Source organism: Chiloscyllium punctatum, chromosome 33, assembly GCF_047496795.1.
Source record: "Chiloscyllium punctatum isolate Juve2018m chromosome 33, sChiPun1.3, whole genome shotgun sequence".
In the NCBI taxonomy this organism is placed as follows: Eukaryota; Metazoa; Chordata; class Chondrichthyes; order Orectolobiformes; family Hemiscylliidae; genus Chiloscyllium; species Chiloscyllium punctatum.
Genome location: NC_092771.1, coordinates 15,409,236 through 15,432,441, shown reverse-complemented (window position 1 = coordinate 15,432,441; position 23,206 = coordinate 15,409,236). Strand labels below are relative to the sequence as shown.

Sequence of the window (23,206 nt, the reverse complement as noted above, 5' to 3'; positions counted from 1 at the left end):
ACAATGTCATCATGCCTCTTCTGAACCAAGCTCATGTGGATGTGTCGTTTATTAAGAGTAGGAAAGGAATGAGACACAGGGTTCCATAGCAAGTTTTGAGAAGATTTGTAGCTCAGGTTGAGGTTCTGGAAGTAGGTTTTGCTCGCTGAGCTGCAAGGTTCATTTCCAGATGTTTTATCACCCTACTAGGTAACATCTTCAGTGGGCCTCCGGGCGAAGCACTGTTGATAAATCCTGCTTTCTATTTATATGTTTGGGTTTCTTTGGGTCGATGATGTCATTTCCTCTGGTGATATAATTTCCTGTTCTTTTTCTCAGAGGGTGGTAGATGGGGTCTAACTTGATGTGTTTGTTGATAGAGTTCCACTTGGAATGCCATGCTTCTAGGAATTCTCATGCGTGTCTCTGTTATCCTAGAATGGATGTGTTGTCCCAATCGAAGTGGTGTCCTTCCTTATCTGTATGTAAGAATACTAAAGAGAGAAGTCATGTCATTTTGTGGCTATTTGATGGTCCTCTCTCACTAGTTAGGAATGACACCATTCAGGACAAAGCATTCTGTTTGACTGACATCATATCTGTCACCTTCACTTCTTCCAACATCATTAACCGGTGGGTTCAAAGCTTTTTTCATATACAAGATGCTCCGTGACACTGTAAACTCTACCACCAATGTACAGTAGCAGCAGTGTGTATGATCTAAAAGATGGACTGCAGAGGTTTACCAATGCTCTTTAGTCAGCATCTTCCAACAACAACCACTTGCATCTCAAAAGGCAAGGGCAGTGGATACATGGGAGTACTCCCACCTGCAATTCCCCTCTAAGCCACTCATCATCCTGACTTGGAAATACATCACTGTTTCTTCAGTGTTGCTGGGTCAAAGTCCTCGAACTTCCTCTCTCATGGCATTGTGGGTCTGTCTGTAACATGTGGTCTGCAAGAAGGCAACGCACCACCACATTCTCCAGGGCAACCAAGGATGGGTAATAAATGCTGATCCAGCCAACGATGCCCACACCTCATTAATGAATAAAAATGAACACAATGAGCAACAGGAAATTGTGCATGATTGCGTCTAGTGCAAGCTTGAAAACTTGTTTATCAGTCATTTCAAAATTGCTGGCAGGGGGTACTGATTCCCACGCCCAATTGCCTTCTGTGTCACCAGAGACTGGCATGATTGACGTTGTTAGACATTTCAGGTCTGGGGTTGAATTATAGGATCATAGAGTCATGGAGATGCACAGTACAGGAACAGACACTTCCGTCCAACTTGTCCATGCAGACCAGATATCCTAACCTAATCTCGTCCCATTTGCCAGCACTTGGCCCACATCCCTCCAAACCCTTCCTATTCATATACCCATCCAGATGCCTTTTAAATGTTTTAATCGTTCAATAAAATATAGCTGACTGAACTGCTGGCTTTTGCTTTGTGTTGACAATGATGTAAAGAACCCCAAAGTGTAAGTGTATTTTTAGATATAAACAGCACTCAAACGCAGTCATTATATATTTCTCTACTCCACCAAATGAAATGGCAATCAAAGTGGCAAATGCAGCAGCAGCATCTGCTTAAACATCAACTTGTGTTTATATTAAGACATTAGCATCGTTGAAGGTTCCTCGCAAGAAAGACGATCAAACAATATTTGACACTGAGCCGCATAATGTGCTTTTGGGATTGGTGACCGTAAAGCTTGATCAAAGAAATAACATTTCAAGAGGCATTAGGGGAAAGATGTGATGAGATGGAGAGATCCAGGCATCAAACTCAGAGCCTACATGCCAGGCAGCTACTGCCATTGGTGAATTAAGAAATATAGTACTTCAGCGGCTAATGAGTTACATCTGAAGGCCAAATGTGAATGGCAAGCTTTACAGAATACGATCCCCTAGACATCAGTGAGATGAATGACCTGCTAATCTGCTTTGTTGTGGATAGAATCATACAGCACGGAAACAGACCCTTTGGCCCAACCAATCCATGCTGACCATAATCCCAAACTAAACTAGACCCACCTGCCTGAGCTTGGCCTATATGCCTCCAAACATTTCTTATTCATGTCCTTATCTTTGAACCGCTGCAACTGTATCCACGTCCACCACTTCCTCTGGAATTTCATTCCACTCATGCATCACACTGTGTAAATAAATTGCCCCTCATGCCTTTTTTTAAATCTTTCTCCTCTCATCCTAATAATACAGATCACCTGAAGTTAAGGAAGAGCTATGAATCTAAGTAACTTGAGAATTCAATGTTCTCGTTCACAAAAAATGGCAGGCGTTTTTATTTTCTTTAAAAAATGATTCTGTTGGAAAACGCGAAGAGAGTAAATGGAGTTTTGATGACCAGTACCGTACTGATGGATCAAAGGGCCTCCTTGCATGCGATGAAAGCTCTGTGAATCTCTGCACGACTCTTCCTGGTCATTGCTGGTCCATAAATGTCCTTGAGAAGATGGTGGTGAGCCTCCATCTCAGGCCTCTGCTCCTTACCGTGTGGGGTGGATTGTTGGGTCTGCGGTTTTGGAGATTTGGAAGGGACAGTGCGTAAACCCACAGGCATCCACAGGAAAGCAGTTCCGGGATTTTGACTCAACACTAATGAGTGAATAGTAATACGGTTTCAAGTTAGGATGATGTAAGGTTTGAAGGGGAACTTGGAATTCCTTCAGGAAGCAAGGTGGCGAACACGTCCATGTCTACCTCAATGGTGCTGAGGTGGAGATGGTCGAGAGCATCAAGTTCCTGGGAATGATGATCACCAACAACCTGTCCTGGTCCACCCACATTGATGCGATGGTTAAGGGAGCACAAGAATGCCTCTACTCCCTCAGAAGACTAAGGAAATAGGGCATGTCTGTAAAGACTCTTACCAAATTTTTATAGATGTGCCATCAAATTCAGATACTAGCATGGCATCTGCTCTGCCCAGGACTGTAAGAAACTGTAGATAGTTGTGAACACAGCCCAGTCCATCACACAAACCAACATTCCATCCATTGACTCCATCTGCACTTCCCACTGCCTCATGAAGGCAGCCAACACCATTAAAGACCCCTCCCTACACCAGTTATAATCTCTTCCAACCTCTTCCATTGGGCAGAATCTATGAAAGCTTAAACACACGTGCAAACAGATTCAAGAACAGCTTCTTCCCCACTGTTATTAGACTTCTGAATGGTCCCTTCAAATTTCAAACTTAATGTTGATCTTGCTCTTTGTTCACCTTCTCTGTAGCCATAAGATTGTATTCCTTGCTCTGTTCTATTGTCCTAATGCACTTTGTATGGTATGATCTGCCTGTACTGCATGCAAAACAAAACTTTTCACCGTACTGAGGTACGTATGACAATAATAAACCAAATCAAATCAAATCAAGAAAATCACTTCAAAGTATAGGCTAGGCTGCAGTCAATTTCTCACTGAAAGACAGTACCTCTTACAGAGCAACACATTCTCTGCACTCTACCTAATGTGGTCATTTAGATCACCTGCCCAATATATTGTCAAGTGTAAACTCCTCTCCCAGAGGGATGGACTATTGATGAAGTAGAGCAGGCACACACAGGCAAGGAGGAAGAAAAACTACTTCAGGAATTGTCATCCAGCATCAGTGTGCACACTGAGACAGGGTTGGTTTTGAGGGGGATGCCTTGCGAATATAAAAGGGGCAGGGGGGTCTGACAGGCATAAACAGGGCAGAATGGAACTTGTTGGCTGTCCAACCCACTCCCCAAACCCCAACTAATATGGTTAAAAATATATTAAATTAAGAATGAAATTGTGACATCAAGTACTTTTTTTTATTCTAGGCTCCGTTCTATTGTAACTACAATATGCATTAACGTTCCTGCCTTCAGGCTTGATTAGACATGTAATCTCGTGTGAAAGGGAATGAGAAGGGAAAACAAAAGGATAAATGAGCTCTTCACTGCTAAAGTGCGTGGCCGCCATTAAATTAATTGCCTCCATTCATGTGTGTCGTCCATCAGATGTTATAATGCCTGGACTTTCACAAAGGCAAACCAAACTTCCCTCTCTTAACTCTTAAACTGCCTGCTCCCTGCAATGTGCTCTGCTCTCTCCTCCCTAAACCTGCTTTGAATCATACCTCTCCAGGTAAAGGATGTTGATGCAAGGGAATCGAACCCTATTTATGCCAAGTGTGGGTGCAGCAGGAGAAGCCTATTTACTGCTGATAAGTCGGTAACTCTGTATTCTAACTCTTCAACCAAAAATGCTGCCTTGTGTATTTCTGTGACGTGGAGATGCTGACATGTGGTGGACACAGTCAGAAGCCACAGGTTACCAGACTATAGTCCGACAGGTTTATACTGAAATCACAAGCTTTCGGAGCACCGTTCCTTCGTCAGGTGAAGGCTGTGATTTTTGTGAAATTTGTGATTTCAAATAAACCTGTTGGACTATAATCTGGTGTCACGTGACTTCTGACTCTGAGTTTTTCCAGCATTTCCTGTTTTTTTTAGAATGGATGCAATGCAGCCTGAAGCAAAGTAAGTCTCCTGCCAAACAATCACCCCTCATTGTATCAAAACAGAATCTGTCTAAAATCCTTTGGGTGGTCACTGTCTCTCTCGAAGGATGGAACCAAGGTATTGGCTTAAGGCCAGCTTTCTGCACTCAGTCAACAGAGCCACGGAGGAGTTGATCAGGGCAAATAGGTTCCGTCACCACTATATAGAAACAATCAAATTTGGATCAGGAGTAGGCCTTTCAGCCCTTCAAGCCTGCTCTATTATCCAACATGATCATGGCTGATCTTCCAACTCTGTAACTGTTCCCACTTGCCCCACCCATACCCTTTGACCTCTTCAGCTCTGAAAACTATACCGGGTTCTTTGAAAACTTTCAACCGTTTGACTTCAACTGCTATCTGTTGCAGAGAGCTCCCGGACACACACACACACACAATTCTGTTGGTGATGAACGTTATCCTCAACTAAATGACTCCCTCATGTCTTTAGACTGTGACTAGCATCCCCAATCATCAGAGACATCCTTTCTGCGTTAACCCTGTCTCACATGTCAGAATTTTGTAAGTTTCTATGAGATTATCTCCCAAACCCCCTGATTCTTATAAATTCCAGGGAATATGATCCTAACCCATTAAGTCTCTCTTTACAGCCAGCAGAGTATCTATTTAATATATTCTCAAGAAATAAGCATCAATAGCAAAGCTGCCTGTGCTTAGTTGCTGAGGAGAAAGTGGTTTTGAGCTTTCTCCTTGAACATCTGTAGTCCTTCTGGTTGTGTGCAGCCACAGGGCTATTAGGCATGGATTTCAGGACAATAAACAAGTGACTGATTTACGTCCTAGCCGGGATGGTGCGTGATTCAGAGTTTAAAGAGTGCTTTGTGCTTGTCATGCTGTGGTGGGGGAGGGGGGGGGGTGGTGGTGGGGAGAGTTGGTTAGCTCGGTTGGCTGGTTTGTTATGCGGAGTGACACCAAAAGTGTGGGTTCAATTCCCTCACTGCCTGAGGTTACCATGAAGGACTCTCCTTCTCGATCTCTCTCCCCTCGCCCGAAGCACGGTGACTCTCAGGTTAAGCCACCACCAGTTGTTTCTCTCTCTCATGACAGAGCATTCCTATGGTCTGGGAAGACTATGGTGGCTTTTGCATGTTTGCAAAGTTAATGGTAATGGTTTGATAATCAACCACTCATCAGGGGACACTTAAAACTGTAAAACACATTTTAAGTTATGAAGCAGGGGCACCACAGCAAAGCAACTGGATTCTGTGAGTGTAGCTTCCAAAAACAAAGCAGGAAGACTGATTAAGAGCTTATGCTCAAAATGTAGATCCTCCTGTTCCTCAGATGCTGCCTGACCTGCTGTGCTTTTCCAGCACGACACTTCTTGACTCTGATCTCCAGCATCTGCAGGCCTCACTTTCTCCTCGATAAACTGGCAGGCAGTGTCGGAGTCACATATACACGCAGCACAAGGCATCCTTGACGGTTTCCTAAAAGGAAGGTTCAAATACAGAAGGACCTCGATTATCCGAAGGACACATTTCGCTCAGTTAATCGAATTCCAGGTAATCAAATGCCGGATAACATAGTTTAGCCGAGCATTGGGACCTTGCGATGCTGCCAGATAATCCGATATTCAGATAATCGAATGCTGGGTAATTGAGGTTCCTTGAAACAGAAGAATCTACTGGAAAGCTAAAAGAGGCAAAATTAATTGCTTCGACAGAGCTGCAAACACATGGAAACAAAACTATATGCAATCCAGTCTTAGCTGCATATGATCCTGACTTGGAGCTGTATCATCATGTGTCCGTGGTGGTTGGTAGGGGCATGGGGAGGAGTTCTGTGCTCAGAGACGCACCCAGCACCTAGTCAGGGAACCTGGCCTCAAGAATGACCTGGAGCTGCTCAAAGTCATCCCTTATCTAGCAACTCTCTCTCCCTGAACCCTGTGACTGGCACCCCACCCTCATTCAGCTGTTGCCTGGATCCTTCTCTCATCCTGATCCCCTGCTGGATGCATTCTGGACTGCTGCTGGTGTTAGGACTCTAATTGGCCAGCAGCTCTCATTCGGCAGTATGTCCAATCAGCCCTGGGTACCTCCTTATTCTCTTGCTGTACAATATTCCAATCTTTAAAATAGACAACAGCATGAAAAACCCAGTAGAGATGGTTTGAGGGCCACAATGTCAGATCCAACACCAAACTGATGGTGTACAGAGCTGTGGTGGTTCCTACCCTCCTATACAGCTCTGAGAAGTGGACTGTCTACAGCAGACACCTCAAGGCCCTGGAGCAGTTCCACCAACGATGCCTGTGCAAGATCCTGCCAATCCACTGGGAAAAACAACGCACCACAACAGTGTCCTCGACCAAGCCAACGTCCCCAGCAGCAAGGCACTGACCTCCCCTTGATTGTCTACGATTGTCTGGGCACGTCATGACCTTCATGAGACTCCCTGAGCAGGTGCCCTACGTCCAGCTCGAAAACGACAGGCCAGCCCCAGGTGGGACAGAGGAAGTGCCTCAGAGATACCCTCAAGGCCTCAGTGAGGAAGCGCAGCATTCCCACAGACACCTAGAAACCACTGCCCCCAGAGCATCCAAAGTGGGGGAGGAGCACCTGGGAAGGCATCGGCTCTGAGTCTTGACTCGGAAAAATGCGGAAAAGGGGGAATCAGCATAAGGAGCGATCTGCCTCACCAATGCTCCACCCACCCCCTTCCTATGACCATCACCTCTCTCCAGTGTAACAGAGCCTGGTGTAGCTGCACCAGTTTGTACAGCCACCTTCAGACTCACCCTGAGAGTGGTAGAGACTCACCCCTGTCTGTGAGGGACCGCTGATGTTGATGATGATGATGATGATGATGATAGTGATGATGAGGTCTGTCCATGCTGCTCTTGATGTACAGGGCACACACATTCTGCCAGTTTTTCTTCAGCAGTGAAGCCAGGAGGTTGATGGCCAAACAAATGTTGTATACCAGCTCCTCCTCAGTTATTTTAATGTGACTGCCAAGCACAGCACCTCCTTCACGTGGAACTTGATGGTTTGACTTCATCCATTTTGGTTAGCATTGTTTCACTGTGAGTAAGGCAGGAAGAGAATTTTACCAGCCTCATCACTCCTGGACCCAGAATACAAGAAATCTACTTAATAAAGGCAAGGAAGGCATCATATTGCTTTGACCATTTTCTTATGCTTGGTTCAGCTTCTTTCAAGCTTCAATATCCATATGAGAGACAACATCAACCGCACTTTAACACATCAGCACACACATGGGAACAAAAACCTTCCCAAGGTCCCATCCAAGCCACCCAATATCCTGATTTGGAACTACACCGTCTTTATTTCTCACTGGGTCAAACTCCCTCCCTAACAACACTGTGTAGGTGCCCTGACAGCAGATGGACTGCAGCCATTCAAGAAGACAGTTCACCACCGCCTTAGGAATGGGCGGCAGAAGATTGGCCCTGCCAACAACGCTCATCACTATAAGGCTCCAATTCACTACTCACTGTAATGGTCTCAGTCTCCTCCTCGTGGAGGATAAATTCTGTGAGATAGCAACTCTCACTGTGGGACGGAAGACTGAGGTTGAGTCAGAACAATTAAAACAACGCTCCTGATCTTTTCTGTCGCCACGATTAAAATTAATGACTGAAAAATTGGGATTGCATGAAAATCAGGTATGATGACCTCGGAATCTGATTTCCCAATCCTGCATGTCTGTCAAGCAAGACTCCCAGCTCCCTTGCCAAATCTACCTTTATATTCCTCAATTACATCACGCTCCATAAATGCTTCCAGCTGTCTCTTGAATCATTTGTGTTGTTCACTTTAATGGCCTTTCCCTGGTAACATATTGCATTAGTCCTTGGATTAGAGGGTTCTGTTTGACCTCCCGACTTGCGGAATAATTTTCATCTGAATAACATCAATGCGACTTGATTTCAATCAATAGAATACATCCATTTAAAATCATTTTCAAAGTGCTCATGTATAAAAAGAAAAGCTTTGAACATAATCATCATATAAAAATAATGCATTTGCATTCATCCACGCACATGGTTGCCATTTTACACTCTAATGAAGTCTAATGCAATGGGTTTGAATATGTTCTAACATCACTTCGTTCTTTCCTTCAGATTTCTACAAGTGTAGCAGACTTTAAAAAAAAGCCTGATATTCAAACTTGAGAAATGCCTTTCATCCAGATCCTTGCATTCTCCAATTGTTCGGTTTTCTGAGTTTCAAAAATATAGGCCCATTAATCAGAAAACAATTGCAAGAACACCCACTCCCACTCTTTATTTAAAGTTGGATCTCCTTCTTATGACTCCTTAATACTTTTTTATCAAGCTGCACTTAAATAAACTCCTCATCCTCCTCCACTCTGTCACTTGTTTGCCATCCCAACATTGTACAGTCTCGTTCTCTAGCTCACTGCTTCTCACAATTCCAGAATAGTTGAAGTCCTGCGGCAAAAACAGATATTGCTGGAAACTGACCTAATTAAGGTTTATAAAAACATGAGGGGCATGGATAGGATAAATAGACAAAGTCTTTTCCCTGGGGTCGGGGAGTCCAGAACTCGAGGGCATAAGTTTCGGGTGAGAGGGGAAAGATATAAAAGAGACCTAAGGGGCAACTTTTTCACGCAGAGGGTGGTACTTGTATGGAATGAGCTGCCAGAGGAAGTGGTGGAGGCTGGTACAATTGCAACATTTAAAATACGTTGGGATGGGTATATGAATAGGAAGGGTTTGGAGGGATATGGGCAGGGTGCTGGCAGGTGGGACTAAATTGGGTTGGGAAATCTGGTCGGCATGGACAAGTTAGACCAAAGGGTTTGTTTCCATGCTGCACATCTCTATGACTCTATGAACTCTCAGCAGGTCTGGCAACATCTGTGGAGAGAAATCAGAGTTATCATTTTGGGTTGAGTGACCCTTCCTCAGAATGGAAGTAGGTGATCATTCTGAAGGAGGGTCACTGGATCCAAAACGTTAACTCTGATTTCTCTTCATAGGTGCGGCCAGACCTGCTGAGATTTTCCAGCAATTTCTGTTTTTGTTTCAGATTTCCAGCACCCACAGTTATAGAGTCATACAGCACGGAAACAGACTCCTCAGTCCAACCAGTCCATGCTGACAATAATCCCAAACTAAACTAGGCCCACCTTCCTGCATTTGGCCCGTATCTTATTCATTTCTTATTTATATGCTTATCACAATGTCTTTTAAATGTTGCAACGGTATCCAGTTCTCTGGCAGTTTGTTCCACACACAAATCATTCTCTGTGTAAAAGAAAAACTGCCCCAATGTCTTATTAAAATCTTTCTCCTCTCACCCTAAAAAAATGCCTTCTAGTCTTAAGTACCCCCACCCTAGGGAATAGACACCTGTTATTCACATTATCTATACCCCTAATGGTTTTACAAACTTTTGTAAAATCACTCACAGCTTCTTTAGTTCTAGTGTGAAATGTCCCAGCCTATCCAGCCTGTTGGCTTCATGTGGCATAGAGTGTTGTATTCTCACCTCTCAAGAGAAGGTTAAGTCACATTCTGGAGACTTCAGCACAAATTTCAGGTTGAGACACCCAGTCCAAGAGTGCAGGGGCATTGCTGAAGGAGCACTGTATTTTCAGAGGTACACCACTGAGGAGAACTGTACTGTTGGACATGATTTGGAGGAGCCAGTGTTGGACTGGGGCAGACAAAGTTAAAAATCACACAACATCAGGGTATAATCAAACAGGTTTGTTTGGAAGCATTAACTTTCAGAGCGCTGCACCATCATCAAGTGGTTGTAGAGTATAAGATCGTAAGACACAGAATTTATAGCTCAAGTTTACAGTGTGATGTAACTGAAATGATAGATTGAAAAAGACCTGGATTGTTGAAGTCTCTCATCTTTTAGAATGACCATGTTGGTTTTAGTTCTTTCGCATGTAAATCCCAGAATTTATTTAAAGTTACATTCTCAAGTGACCTTCAACAATAGGTGCCATGTCTGCTCAGATAATGCATTGAAGGTGTGAGGTTAAAGTCTATCTGTCTGTCCCCCAGTGTTCAGACTGAGGCTCCCAAGCACTGAGGATGTCACCTAGACAGGGGACGAAACGTCTGCAACACAAATTACCTGCTCGGCGAACAGAACCACAACAAACACTGATTCTATTTCTAAAAAAGGGATTTACAGAATCTTTAAACATTTGCTATAAATTCTGTGTTTTACGATCCTGTACTCCACAACCACCTGATGAAGGAGCAGTGCTCCGAAAGCTAGTGCTTCCAAATAAACCTGTTGGACTATAACCTGACTTTGTGTGATTTTTAACTTTGTACTGTTGGAGGTACAGTACTGAGGAGCACTGCATAGCTGGGGAATTACTAAGGAGCATTGCACCATTGGAGTTAAGTTCTTCCAGTTTTTTGTCGAGTTGAAATCCTCTACTCACTCTTCTCCTTCCTCCCTTGCACCGACCTCAAACCTTTAGGACTAATTAATGTCACCTAACCACCATGAGAAACAACAAGCTACATTTACATAGGATATGCCTTCAATACAGAATAACACCCCAAAGTGCTGCCTAGTAATGTTATCAGTTTGATTCTCGGCCTTATAAAGAGTTTACACATAATTATGGGCTATATTCTAGTAAATCTAGGGGGATCATATGTGAAAGTGGAGTCCATGGCAATGATCAATCATGACATTATGAATGGCAGTTAGGATTCAGTGGCCATGTAGTTTGTTTCTATTTCTCATGTTTCATTAAGATGTTAGGGGAGGCAATGGCTTAGCAGTATTATTGCTGTTCTGTTAATCTAGACACCCAGGTAATATTCCTAGTACCTGGGTTTGAATCCTGTCATGGCAGATGGTGGGATTTGAATTAATTTCAAAAAAAAATCTGGAATTAAGAGTCTAATGATGATCATGAATCCAATGCCAATTGTTGGAGATATCCATCTGGTTCATTAACGTCCTCTAGGGAAGGAATCTGCCATCCTTACCTGGTCTGGCCTACATGTGACTCCAGACGCATAGCAATGTGGTTGACTCTTACCTGCCCTCTGGGCAATTAGGGATAGGCCATAAATGTTGGCCTAGTCAGCGATGCCTTCATCCCATGAATAAATAATAAAAAAGAAAGCCCAAATGCTTTATCAAATAATATAATTTGTAAGGACTTTCTTAAAGCAAGACAAAGAAGTAGAGAGGCAGCGAGGTTTAAGGAGGACCCCCCCCCCCTCAAACCCCCCCACCTCTCACCAGATGAGGCCCATGCTTCTATTGGGTCTTACATCTCCCACCTGGAAAAATACAAAAATGTCAAATGCCAAAAGATAATCGGTCAAGCTCATCACGCGGCTCACTTCTGCTCACTTGACACATTCAGGCATAGGGATTTTTTGACATGAAGAATATCTTCAATGTTTGTGTCTTTTCTGAAAGACTTGGGAGCTTGAGGGATTTTCATTTCCCATTGCCATCTGGTCAATCAGATTTGAGCTAACCAATCTATACCCTTCAACACTTGCCCAATAAATTGAAGCGATTATTTGAAGATTGGCATTTTGGACTTGACCTGATTGTGTAAAATGAACAGCTTCAAGAACATGTCCCTCTTTTCAGCAACATTGAACGATTGTACTGCCCAATAACTGCTCCCAACTACCTGGTGTTTTCTTGTTTGACCGTCCTCCTGCTCCATGATTCTCTCTCAAGATAGCTCATTATTTAAAGAAAAATGGTCTGGAGGAAAAGTGGGATATTTGTTTAGTTGGGGAAGAAGGGTGGAAGATTATGGATTCAAGTCACAAGGGAAGTATCAATTAATTCAAACCTTGCTTTTTCTTTGTTCTCATTCCACCACACAACATAATCCTGCTTTCTGACAAAAGATCCCACAGATAGCTAAATAAAGGTTCCTCTTCAATGTTGGGTGACACATGTAAATTCACAGAACTGGAAACCACCAACAAATTTGGTAGTTGTAGGAGAGACCCCAAGGGAAATGGTGAAGCAATAATCAGAAGACACCAAAGATTTGCATTTCTAAGCCTGAAGCTTTAGCAAGGAGATTGAGAGTTAAGCTGAGAAGTGACACAATTACAAAATTCTGTGAAAAACCAGTCGGAGTAGGGTTCTGCACGATGACTAGAGATTGCCGCGTGAGCAGAATGCACAAGGATTTAGTTTTGTGAGCAGATCTGAACCAACGTGCAGTTGCTTGATAGAGTTGGCACTCTGTAGTTTGGCAGAGGGAGTCTAGGTACCAGACGCAGCTGGTACTCGCTCGACAGCAGGTCGAACTGACTGCTATTGGAGGAGATTGGCAGACAAGGCGTTTGGCTGAATGGGCAGCATCAGCAGTTGGCACCTATTACAAGAAGCACCACAATCATCAGATGCCATTGGCACTCCTGCATTTGACAGTGATATCACCAGACACAAGGTGCCTGATAGCAACAGAAGTTACACCAGATGCAGTTGGCATAAATGGCACACATACTGTGCACCAAGTGGTGCAAGTACAAATGCCACAGTGATCATGTGAGAAACTGGTCTTTCACATGGCCTGCAACATATCAACATTTGTTGTTTAAACAGAGAAATAATGAAAGTCCATAATTCACATTTTGCACATACCTCCTGTTTTTTGTAACATTCCACAGAACTTAAGCAGAAGCAATATTTGAAAGACAAAACATTCCCATTGTTAGATAAAGTACTAATTGATTAGCAGTGAATGTTGCAACAGTTACTAGTAAAACAATACTTGCATTTCTATGGCACCTATTAAGAACAACTTTTAAGTAGAAAGGCAAACTTTGAGATAACAGTTGAAAGAATGGCTTGTCATGGTTTCATATTTTAAAACAAATGATTTAAAATGCTCTTTATGTGGACAATTTATACTTTAAAGTCCCCATTGAACTTTTAGCATAAATCATGGTGACATATTACCTCACCCCTTAAGTGGGAAAAACATCATTTGAAAGTGAATCAAAAATCATTCCCAGCTCTCAATGGCTTGCTTCCTTTTTTTTTAACTCGCCGAGTGAGTAGTTTGTGAATTCAGAACAGATTCACAATGTGAAAGTTACATTGGTGTTTTTTTTTCCCACTTGTCCGACTTTCCTTGGTTTCTTGAATCCTTGAAAACTTGGCCTCTTTAATCTGAGCACAGTGAAAGACTGGCTGACTCTTCCTCCTCCTGGTTTCTCTCTTTCAGATGACTACACAGCCCAAACCAACCGCTATGTGTGTGTCACAAAATCATTGCTTCAGATGGAAGTGTCATTAGAGAGAGAGCGATAACGAGCATTGAATTTAATCTGAAGCCATCACTTCTCAGGCAATGGGCATTATTGAATAAAGTCTACATGGTAACCTCAGCCAATATTAGAATGGAAACCACGCCACAGGCATCACCAGCTGTCCAGCTAACTGAGCTAACTGATCCTTTATACATATGTAAATATATACAGAGAGAGAGTTATTTTAACTGTTCAAATATTATTCATGGCCATTATATCTTCTGGAAAATCCTGCCAGAAGTGTACTGTAGTACAACAGCACTATGGAATAGCTACAAGATTAGCTCAGAATGACAATCTTCCTCAGACCCATTTAACTTTCTCAAATGTCAACACTGCCACATTGGCACTATACAGCATGGTGGCTCAGTGGTCAGTACGGCTGCCTCACAGTGCTAAGGACCTGGGTTCAGTTCCACTGTTGGGTGACGGAGTGGGAGCTTGCACGTTCTCCCCTGAGTCAATACAGGTTTCCTCAGGGTGGTCCGGTTTCCTCCCACAGTCCAAAGATGTGCAGGTTGGCTGGATTGACAATGCTAAATTGCTCGTGGCGCTCAGGGATGTGCAGGTTCGGTGAGTTAGCCATGAGAAATGTGGGGTCACTGGATGTGGGTGGGATGCTCTTCGGAGGGTCTGGGTGGCCTCATTGGGCTAAATGACCTGCTTCCATGTTGTAAGGATTCTATGATACACCTTTTAGCTGGCAGGACCTCTGCTGAATGCTTCAATCCCAATGTGATGTGATCACCATGTCAGATTAGAACATCCTTTGGTGCTCTCTGTCCAAAAACCAGTGTGGTTTTCTGGTCAGTTGGTACTGCCTCGGTTGTGGGCTCACTTGCTTTCCCATTCCTGAGGCACCAGGTAGACAAATCCAACCTTTGATAAAGAAGGACCTCAAATGTCATCATATTTTGACAGATTTAGCAAGTCCAATTTCAAATAACCTCCCTTCCCATCTCCTGACTCCCTTCCCTGCCCCTTCTCCTCCCTTCCACTCTTCCCTGCCACCAACTGGATTAATTCCTCCCATTGACCAACCAGGTCATACCCTCTACCTGTCTTCACCCATCCCTACTTCACACACTGCCAACGCCACCCCCTTTATCACAAGCTCTCTCCACCCACCCTTCCCCTCCCCCCACTCCTGAAGAAGGGTTACACCCAAAACGTTGACTTCTCTACCTCCTGGTGCTGCCTGGCTTGCCATGTTCTTCCAGCCTCCTGCTTGTCTACCTTGGATTCCAGCATCTACAGTTGTTTCTTGTCTCTATCTCAGGCATCAGACAGGACAATGAGAGGACAGAGGTCTCAGGAAAATCTACGCTTGTTCTCCTGTTTATTTTTAACAGCTATTTTATTCCCTGTTTTTGACAGCTCTTTAATCCTGGATTGGATGATTAAGGAGCTCATCCATTGAAGATGGAGCCACATGTTCACTCCAACTCTTTAAATGTTCTGGCTGTATCCCAAACTGCCCCATTTGGATATTGTCCGCTGAAAACAGCCATTAATTGGTGCAGCTGAAATAGAATTTTCAGAGAGAGTTGTCTCATGTATGCGGAGGCTGAGAGAGTTGAACTCTGCTACATGAACCTGAATCAGTGCCTTCCCACCACTTGGCGTACTTGCGTCTCTGCACTGCACACAGCAATTGCTACTCCATAGATGGTGCCACACTTTCGGAATGACCTCATGGTGGACAATTTAAATTCACTGCTGGGAACAAAACCTTTAATGCTTTGACATACAAAGAAAGAAAGGATTACATTTATATGTCACCTTTCACATCCTCTGGCACATTTTACAGCTAATTTGCAAAAGTGAATTATGATTGTTTATATCATTGCAGCCTATCTGGAGACAGCAAACTTTTTTTTACTTATTCATTCACAGGATATGAGACCATCACTGGCCAGGCCAGCATTTTATTGCCCATCCCTAATTGCTCATAGGGCAATTAATAGTCAGCCAGATTGCTGTGAGTCTGGAGTTACATGTCGGCCAGACCAGGTAAGGATGGCTGTTTCCTTCCCTAAAGGACATTAGTGAACCAGATGGGTTTTTCCCAACAAAGGAATGCCAATGGTCTAGTGGTATTATTGATAAATTATCAATTCAGAAATCTGGGGACCTGTGTCTAATGATGACCATGAAGCCATTGTCGATTGCCAGGGAAAACCCATCTGGTTGATTCCCTGAAGGGTATTTCTGAGCATGATGGGTATTCCAAACAGCTGACAGTGAATTCATGATCATCATTTACTCTCTTACTTCCAGGTTTTTATTCAATTCAGTTCCCACTGTCTGCCATGAGGGAATTCAAACTCAGAACACTACCTGGTTCTCTGGATTAACAATCCAGGGATAACGCCACTAGGCCATCACTTCCTCTGCAAACAGCAACATGGCATTGACCAAGGTAATTTGTTTTTAATGGTATTTATTGCAGGATAAACAATGGCCTGGTGAACTCATGTTTTCTTCTACAAAACAGTGTCATGCTCCTTCGATGCCAACCTGAGAGAGCAGAATATCTTAAATGTCTTAGTTGCAAGACAACAACTCTGACAGTGCTCTGACAGTTGGATGAGAAGAACCGTTACCAAAAAGGAGTACAAATTTCATGACCTCTTCACCTTTTCTGATCATTTCTGTTTTGTTTACTCTCAAAGTAAGTTATACCACCATCCAGATGTTTTCTGATCATTTACCCAACCTCAATGCAGTATTCTCAACTTTAGCATCACTTTCCTGCATGATCCCGATATCTCTTCATGTCATTAGTATCTAAACATCCATCAATTTCTGTCTAAAACATGCTCAATGATTTACCTTCCACAGCCCTCTGGTGCAGAGAATTTCAAAGATATGCCACTGTCTGAGGGAAGGTATGATAAATAGACAAAGTCTTTTCCCTGGGCTGGGGGAAATCCAGAACTAGGAGGCATAGGTTTAGGGTGAGAGGGGAAAGATATAAAAGAGACCTAAGGGGCAACGTTTTCACACAGATGGTGGTACATGCATGGAATGAACTGCCAGAGGAAGTGGTGGAGGCTAGTACAATTGCAATGTTTAAAAGGCATCTAGGTACATAAACAGGAAAGGCTTGGAGGGCTTTGGGCCGGGCGTTGGCAGGTGGGACTAGATTGGGTTGGGATATCTGCTCAGCATAGACAAGTTGGACTGAAGGGTCTGTTTCCGTGTTGTTTGACTCTGTGACTCTATCTCAGTCTTAAGTGGTTAACTCTTTATTCTGACACAATGCATCCTGGTTCCAGACTCATCAGCCAGTAGGAACATCCATCTACATGTATCTTGTCACTCTCTTGAATAATTTTTTTCAAAGTTTTAATGGCATTGCTGCTTATTCTTTTAAGTTCTAGAGAATACAGGCCCAGTTTCCTCAATCTCTCCTCATAAGACAGTGCAGACATCCCAGGGTTTAGCCTGGTGAACCTTCCTTGCAATTATAACCTTCCTTAGATAAGGAGACCAATGCTGAACACAATACTCCAAGTGAGGTCACCTTGAGATTCCATACACCTGCACCAAGACCTCTTTACTCCCATACATAAATTCTCTTGTGATCAAAGCCTTCCTAATCGCTTGCTGCACTTGCAAGGTCCCTTTGGACACAAGTCACTTTGGACACTGCATGTCACAGTCTGTCATTGAGAACTGGAGCATTACAATTACAGTTTCAGTTACAATTACAGCCACGATTCCTGCTCCTGACTGCAGTCCGATCTGCTGTCTTCCCACTGCTAAATGACATGTCCAGGAAATTCTACCAAAATGTGCTTTATGCATTAAAATGTTAGCATCCAAAAACAGAGTCGTAGAGTCAGACAGAACAGAAACAGATCCTTCGGTCCAACCAGTCCACATCAACCATGTTCCTAAACTAAACTAGTCCCACCTGCCAGCGTTTGTTGTCGCTATATCTCTAAACCTTTCCTATTCATGTACTTCTCCAAATGTCTTTTAAATGTTGTAAACTACCCCTTTCTCTGGCATTTCATTCCACACACGAACCACCTTTTGTGTGAAAAAGTTGCCCCTCAGGTCCCTTTTAAATCTTTCTCCTCTCACCTTAAACCGATGCCCTCCAGTTTTGAACTCACTCACCCTTAAGGAAAAGAGCTTTGCTATTCACTTTATCCATGCCCCTCATGATTTAATAAACCTCTGTAAGGTCACCTCTCCCACGGTCCAGTGAAAATAAAGGGAGAAGGGGCAAAGCTCCCTTTTAAAAATTAAGCAATGACAAACCTGAAATCTAAAGCAAACATTGACATTTTGCAAAATAAAGGCCATGTAGAGTTGCTTCAATGTCATCAGATACACATTCATGCTCCATGCACTGAAAGACAGAATTTAAATCATGAGCCATTTACAAGGTGTACAACTTATCATTTCTATCCTGTCACAAGCTTCAATCTCTGTACTGCCATCACCATGCAACATGGTGTCATTATCCATCAACCTGTGACTGTTGTCAATCAGCAAATGTCATGTTAACAACTTTGGTTAAAGGAATAAGGAAGCCAAAGGTTATGCATGATAAGAAAATTTTAAACTTGTACGTCTTACAGAAGTAGCCCAGTATATGGGTGAGCTTGTTTTACCGATGGCTCAGAAAGTATGGAATTTCTCATTCCCAAAAGACGAAAGAAGCTGAGATAATTGCACCTTACGAAATGAATAGATTTTTGCTACGGAGCAAGTGGAAATAAGGCACAGAAGCAATAATGTTAGTGAAGGAAAGAATATGACTGAGGGGCTGAAAGGTCTACTCCAACTCTCCAAAGGCATGTTAGCCCCTGAAAAATATGTGCCAACCAGTAGACAGTTAAAGCTTTATTTGAAATGAGTAAAATCTCTATTTATGAAGCTAAAATATTTACATGCTGAATTAGAAACCTTGGAACCGTAGTATTCTGACAATGAAGTGATATTTATGCAGAGGTTGATGGGCTACAGGGTACAAAGAGAATGGTCATGGATCACTCATGTAAGGCCTTTATGTATTGCTTGCCCGTACAATGACATAAACCACATGAGACTCTCTCCACTGTGTTACTGTGAAAGAAACCATGAACTCTCCAATTCACCTGCTACACAATACTCTACAAAGCTTTTATTCATGAAGACACCACCCTCTTAAAATTCAAAAAACAATGACATGCCCCAGCTCAATATCAAATTTATTTGTCATGGTGAGCAAATAAATTGTTACATTCCTTTGTTCATTTTTGATAACTTAGAGAATCTGTTTGATGGCTAATGAAGAATTGACTTGGCTACTCATGGTACAATTGGAGGAAATAGCTTAAGTGCGGATGACATAATCAGGAGAATTAATGTACATTCTTGCTGACATCTTCAGGGGGTGGTAACAAATTTTCACACGTGTATTGAGTAAATGAATGAAAATGGACGATGGAACAGACGCTGAGGAATGGAGAAAGGGTTGTGAGCAGAAGCTACCTGAAAAACTGGGCTTTAACAGGATGGAGCGACAAACTAAAAGGGTTTGATGGCAGCTTTTAAAGAGTAAGGTCAACGTGATTACCATTCTGGCCAAAGGAGGAATGGGGAGCCACAGAGGGTTAAAGTCAACAGATTACGGAACAACCTCGATTATCCAAACATCAGCTATCCGAACTTCAGATTATCTGAGCAAGATCTCAAGGTCCTGTAAAAATGCTATCCATTATCCAAACAATCTGTAATCCAAACTCTCAAAATACTCCCTGCCCATCTTGTTTGGATAATCGAGGTTGTTCTATTATTGGTGCTGCAATGGAAGTAAGGTCCAAGGACGTAGTTGAGATTGGGAGAGTTTGAGGGAGATGTGCTAGGAGAAATGAAATTCAATGCTTTGGCAGATGGGAATTAATAATTGTCAACAAGGGGATTGGATGGAGTGACAAACAGGACATGATCTTATAGCCAGGATGTTAACATATTGGCATTTTATGGAGGATTGGAACCGAGCATTGGAGAAAATGAATCTTGAAACTAATGGAAAGTTTGGCAGTGACGTTGAGGTTACGGTACAGCAACACTGAGTTAGAAATAAGTGGTTTTAGTATATGGATAGAATACAGGGCTTTTGAAACTCAGCTTTGGGTCAAAGGTAATGCAAAGATTTGATGCTGTGAATGTCAAAAGAAAGGAATGAACTCAGGAGGGCAGAGGTTCATAATTTTCCAGAAGTATTCACCAATTTGAGATAAAAAAGTAAGATTTGAATATGAACATACTGGTCGTAATGGAGCACGGTACTGAGGTGAAGAAGATAACTTGGAACAGGATGGAGTCACTTTCAAGTTTTACTGTATTTCTCTCCTGCGTTAGGGCATCTGATTCCCTGAAGCTCGATTGGATGAATTCTTGTCTGACCCATGGCTAGCCTAATGGCACGGTTGAGGGAGGTGGTGGAGGGGTTGACTAGCCCAATGGCACAGGTCATGTGTTGAGGGCAGTGGTGGAGGGATGTGACAGGGTTTACCTGACGATAGATGGCCCCATGGTTACAAAAGCGAACACTGAGTGACTGCAGGCAGGCACAACTGAGAAAAAGTTGAACGCTGATAACAGTCAGGGAATGGGTCACACACCCATGATATCTTGTGGAAACTGCTTTGATTACGGCATCTGGCAGCTATCTTAGCTACCTTACATTTCAACTCCACAGTGAAACTGAAGCGAGTAGCTCAGTCGGGATTTAAAAAAAACAATTCAGCATTTCAGATAAGTAATTATTAGTCAATGTGAACACAATTCATGCTCAGCACTTTCCTGTAAGGCACAGAATGTGGGCTTGAGGAAACACAGCTCACCAAACAAGGTAAAAAAAAGCAAAGAACCATGACATTGAATTGATTGTTTGTGTCAATTCCAGTGCTCCCACAAAGCTTTAAGTATTGGCATGGGTGTGAAGGTTTAACTGAAATGCAACACCTGTAGATTTCCTTCTGTCAAAGCTGGATAGTTTTGAGTTATATAACATTGGGGTAAAGTACATACAGTTACAGATCCATCAGAGCACAATTGTCTTAGTTGCTAAATTAACCACATTGACAGACACGAATATTGAATATTATCCTTTTACCGCAATGAAGACACTGAATCGGGCGAGTGGTGACACTGAGTGTGATGACACAATAGAGACTCGAAGTTCTTAAGGTGAGGCATTTAAAGCAAGTTCTCAGACTGCACTTTGAACCAGAGCTTCCCAGGCTTAAGCCCTGAGTTCACTGCCGGCTCAATACATTCAGTTCCTAGCTCTGACTTCACAAGTGTTGAATTGGTATTTGTCCTTTGGGCAGATGAGACGGTCCACCTCGCCATCAGACATGCTTAATGTCACTGATTGGCAAAGGTAGCAAAGGCCCAGGAAACAGTTAACCAGCATTCCCAACGAGCCCAGCACAGCAGCTGAGACCAACATTAAATTCATCAGCCTTGATGCTGACGGCAATTGCTTTAACATTCTGACATTGGCAGAAAAAGAAAGATTATTTGCAAACAGCAACTCCTGGATTGTCAGTAAAAGTAACACATTTGTGTATTTGCCAATTGAGAGAAGGGACATTAAATGGGCAAATTAAATTGCACTTGGCATCGAATGCTATTTGTCAGTGATTTCAAGCACATGATTATCGATTAAATCTCTTGGCCAGCTAACTACACACAACACGATGTGGTGACTTGTCAAAGCCAAGCGGCTTTAGCTGACCAAGGCCCATCTTAAAGGCACAAATCTCATTTTAAATTTGACCACTACCTCCTCGGCCTTCGCTGTCTGCAGGCTTCACCTGAATCGGGCGGTTCATCTGCAAAGAACAAGAAGAGAAAGGGGCGATTAGGCACTCCAGAGTGAGAATACTTTAAACAGAATTCCTAAGACTCCATCAAAGACCTCTTCTTTCCCTTTTCACTGACCAAGCAACAGTACACTTGAACACGTAAATTTCCAATTCACAGCGGATTCCTGAAATCACCAAGAAGATGTCAAGAAAGGTTGGTGACCAAAACCAGTCAATGCAGGACCACAAACTATAAACAGGGAATTATATTAAGTTAAATAATGATCGTAACTTAATACTAGAAAATAACTGATTGCTCATCACTAATGTCCTTTAGGGAAGGAAACTGCCATCCGTACATGTCTGGCCGACATGTGACTCCAGACCCACAGCAATGCGGTTAGGGATAGGTAATAAATGCTGGCCTGGCGAGTGATGCCCACATCCTGTGAATGAATGAAAAGAAACAAACTCAATTGGTCAATCTTAAGAATAATTTTCAACTGCAGGAAAACTCAAACTTTGTACAACATGGATTCAGAGGCAGTGAGAGATTCTCGGACCACCCAGTAGTTTGAAAATCTGCCGAGCATCCAACCCCAGGTAAATGTTCTCCTACTCAAACGTACCTAGTAGATGCCAGTTCAATTCAGGTGTTGCAGACAATGCCAGGTTATGGGTGCAACTTACGACTTAACAGCGTCAGATACTCTCTCAGGAGCAACACTTGTGGCAGGCTAAGAGAATTGAATTTGAAGCGTCAAATATTCTCCCAAGACTGTGCAGGATGGCTGTTTCTCTTGCCCTAGGGGATGGTGTAAGAGCAGAAGATGTGTCTCAGAACCATGGGCAATCATTTAGGACTGAGACAAGGAGGAATTTCACTACCTGGAGGACGGTGAATCTTGACAATGCTCTACCCAAAGAGAATCTGCAAGTCATTGAATAAATTCAGTACAAAACTGAATAGATTTTGAGGTAGAAATGTAGAAAATAGGAGCCCTTCATTCCTGCTCCATCATTCAATATGATCATAGCTGATCATCCAACTCAGTACATGGTTCCCGATTTCTCCCCATACTCTTTGAGCCATTTAGACCTGAGAACTATGTCTAATTCCTTCTTGAAAGCATTTAACATTTTAGCTTCAACTACTTTCTGGGGCAGAAAATTCCACTCTTACCACTCTCTGGGTGGTGATGAAAACTTCTCCTCATCCCAGTCCTTAATGGCCTATGCCATACCCCCAGACTGTAATCCCTGGTTCTACACTCCCTGATCATCAGGATCATCCCCCCTGCCTTTACTCTATCTCGTCCTATTTACAGATTTCTTTGGGATATCAAAGTTGTAATGGGATATTGCGGGAAATTGGGATTGAATGAGAAGATCAGCTGGTTGAATGGCTGAGCAGGATAATAGGGGCTAAATGGCCCACTGCTGCTCCTATCTCCGAGACGCTCCAGGGTATCTCCTCAGGTTCCCTTTTGTGCACTGCCCCCCCCTACCAATCCCGCCAACATCCCACAACAAACCTGACAT

The 23,206-nt window shown here is 43.0% G+C and overlaps 1 protein-coding gene across 12 annotated transcripts in view; it reads right to left on the bottom strand.

Moving 5' to 3' along the window:
- The window catches only part of LOC140458450 (CUGBP Elav-like family member 4), an 881,222-nt gene that overhangs the window by 258,356 nt on the left and 599,660 nt on the right, over nt 1–23,206 (bottom strand). For all 12 annotated transcript variants that reach the window (XR_011953493.1, XR_011953492.1, XR_011953491.1 and 9 more), the window contains exon 3: nt 21,643–21,691. Coding sequence is in view for 9 of the 12 variants with exons in the window: in XM_072553037.1 (XP_072409138.1) it covers nt 21,643–21,691 (49 nt within the window). In the remaining 3 variants the exon portion in view is untranslated. The remainder of the gene's footprint in view (nt 1–21,642; nt 21,692–23,206) is intronic.